The sequence below is a fragment of the Aplysia californica genome, unplaced genomic scaffold (genome assembly GCF_000002075.1).
Source record: "Aplysia californica isolate F4 #8 unplaced genomic scaffold, AplCal3.0 scaffold00499, whole genome shotgun sequence".
NCBI classification, from domain to species: Eukaryota; Metazoa; Mollusca; class Gastropoda; order Aplysiida; family Aplysiidae; genus Aplysia; species Aplysia californica.
In genome coordinates this window covers 494,220-497,502 of record NW_004797769.1, presented here as the reverse complement: position 1 = coordinate 497,502, position 3,283 = coordinate 494,220, and the positions used below count along the sequence as shown (strand labels likewise).

The 3,283-nt window shown below is 39.2% G+C and overlaps 1 protein-coding gene across 1 annotated transcript in view; it reads right to left on the bottom strand.

The window, feature by feature from the left end:
* LOC101859589 (tyrosine-protein kinase SRK2) overlaps positions 1-3,283 on the bottom strand; it is a 33,941-nt gene that overhangs the window by 16,408 nt on the left and 14,250 nt on the right. The window contains exon 3 of the mRNA XM_035971759.1: positions 1,177-1,279. Coding sequence (XP_035827652.1) covers positions 1,177-1,279 — 103 coding nt within the window. The remainder of the gene's footprint in view (positions 1-1,176; positions 1,280-3,283) is intronic.

The following is a 3,283-nucleotide window of genomic DNA, read 5'->3' as shown; positions in this document are numbered from 1 at the left end:
GAGAGAGAGAGAGAGAGAGAGAGAGAGAGAGAGAGAGAGAGAGAGACAGAGAGACAGAGAGAGAGAGAGAGAGAGAGAAGGAGAGAGATAAATTAGCAATGAAATATACCACAATAGATGAAAAAATTATGTACATGTGGGATACAACAAGAGAAAGTGAGGGAGCAAAATTGACAAAAACCATTTACAAGAATGCGAAAAACCACCAAACCTCTGCAATAACCCTGAGGCACCTTTTTTTTTTACAAAACAGGCCAAAATTCTAAAGAGTTCAATCTACGACAATAATGGCTTCCATACCTCAATGTCTTGACTTAAATGCTTAACTCTGACTTTGCTTTTCAGGGTGAACCAAAAGAAAAAAAAGAACCCACTAAAGAGTTACTCTTGATTCTTGAAACGGCAATGATATCCACTGCTTCGTGTAAGACTCCGCCAAGCGTCATTTTGCAAAATGATAGAAGACTGAGTCCAACACTGAGCAGTCAATATGAAGCTTTCTGAAACTGAACCCTCAAGTTAAAAAAACTAAGAATAGCAGTAAAATTCTCTTTACATTTAATCCCGAGCTGTCTCCAGTTCAATTGTAAATATTAAACATGAATATCGACACAATTTAACTACCCCTTAAAAAAAAACAACAACCCAAAAACTCATAAAAAACAACCCCCCCGTAATGGAAAAAAACAACAACGGCTTAATTTACATTTATAGTTTTGATTGACAAGATGTCTGTCCTCAGGTCAATGGAAAAAAATCAGGGTTTGATAGGTTTGGGTATGGATCTAAGTACACAGTCATGATAAGTGCTCATTTAGTGAACAGAAAAGACAAGATAAATAGGAAGAAAGCCCACCAAACACCCCACTGGGAAAAAATGATCACTATGATTACTTCAAGCCACCCTCTCCCCATCCTGGCTGAAAAAAAAAAGCCAGTTTGTCCACTTTTGATTGGCAGGAAGAGGTAAAAAATGTTAAGTATAGCCCCCCCCCCCCCTTCACGACGATTACAGCTTATTCCGTTTCCTGTTCCTGGGAGACACACTACTACACCACTGTGACCCCCATTGCAACCCTGGAACTTGTGCACTTAGTGAAGAAGTTGGAAATGACGGGGCCCAACTTTATTTCTCTCGAAGATGTTGGCGTCTCAGACGACCAAAACGAAACTCACGAATCATCCAGCAGCTCCATTTGATCCCCTTTACAGAAGGAAGTTTCTGACTCTGTCCGGGCCTGGTAGTCGTACATGGCTTGCAAAAATGTTTTGTCTGGATCTGAAGAAAAAAGAATTAAGGAGATGAAATTTTACAAATCTTTTCAAGCAAACCAAAACTTTATTACCAAAACACTGATCAATCTCTTAAGTAATCAAAATGATAATAACATAAGAAAGGGTCTTAATATAGCATATGAGCAGACAGACGGAGATAAATGTATTCGACAAAACAATTTCGCAACACAGGAATTGACCTTGTGTCTTCTGTGTGGCTAAAGAGAAGAGATTAACCATTACACTAGACATGAAAATCAAGGTCAAAGCTTTGCATGCACATATTAACGGACTAATTAATACACACACTCTATCTGTCTGTCTGTCTGTCTGTCTGTCTCTCTCGCACACACATATACGCACATTATCTCTCTTTCTCTCTCACACATACAGAGGCTCTTTCTCCCTCTCTTACACATATTACATATATACATGCAGAAGCCCCCATCCACAGGATAAGAGATCAAAGGGAAGGCCACATGGAATGCATAGAAGAGTCACAGAGAATGATATACAGAAAGGGAAGACATGGAATAATATCAAGAGGCTAGCTTAGATAGGGAAACGGGGAAAGTGTTTGTACGTGGCCTATACCCTGAAGCAGGGTGAGAAAGGCAGAGTGATGATGATAAGCACTTATCCACATGCATAAAATAAATTACATGTGCATCTTGCTGATATAGGTAAATACATGTACAACTAATAGTTAAAGACTTATTGAGGTAAAAAGATGCTGAAACAAGGTAACTGAGTTTTCCATTCACATTGTTGCCCATAAGCATTTTTCTAAACACAAAAAAGAAAGTCAGAACCTTGGGGGGGGGGGGGGGGGGGGGGGGGCCACTCCTGTATAAAAGCATACATAAAGTTGTACATATATTCTTCAAGGTCACACCTGAAATAGACATCTGCGATCACGGTTCACCACTTATTTCCCATGCTTTAAACCTCTAAACCCCCCCACCCCTCCCAATTACTGTGGTCTTTTTCAATCACACATTACACATATAGTCGTGACCTCAAAGTAAATTATTTTTGGTCTCTTCTACCTATGTCTCTTTTGCCCTCTATTTATAAATGTCTTAACGATAAAGCCCAATCATAACATCTGAGCTTTTAACACCATATATTCCATCTTGTCAATTAGTCAATTACGGTCATCCACAGATGCAACAAAATTTGGTGCCCCTAGAATGAAATTACGATCTTTTGGTGAGAAAAGTTTCTCTTTTTTTGGCCCTAAAATCTGGAACTCCTTGCCCTAGGTTCTCAGAGAAAAAAAAAAAAAATTGAAACGTTTAAGCGATTGCTCAAGACTCATTCGTTTAATTCTTAGTTATAGTGTGTTAGTAAGTGCTGATATGTTTTGTTTTTACTGCTGTTCTTTCGTGTATAACTAATGTATGATTGTGAAAGTTCTTCTTTATGTGATTGAACTTTTGTGAGAATTGCTCAATGATAATGTGATTGGTGCAAAGCGCTCAGAGCTTATACTAGTATGGGATAGAGCACTATATACATGCCATCTATTATTTTTTTTTCCAGTGAGAGCAAGATGTTCCACACCTTTATGTCAATTCAAGAGTCCTAGAAAGTGCATTTGTCTCTTCTGAAGTATTTTTATCAGCGACCATCTAAAGTTGGCTTCTTCCAGCACTACCCAATTTTATTTCTGTTCATTCCAGGTAATTTTCAACAGTCCCACCATGTCATGGGTGAAAGTGACAAGAGACGGTTTAGCCTGAAAATTCTGTTTTTGGAGAACGGATAGCCTGAAAAGTTCATGGTAAATTCACGCTGCCTGAAGGATGGGGTATGCTTCTTAATTTTCCAGGGGTGCCATCCATTTTCCAGGGCATGTTACATAACAATGACAGCACGTGCTCCATTTAAATATGGAAGTGTATACAGACCCGGTAACCGGGAACTAGAGGTGTGCGAGTAACGAGTCCAGGCTCGAGTACTCGAGTAATACATGCGGCGAGTCCAGACTCGAGTCACAAGTAAA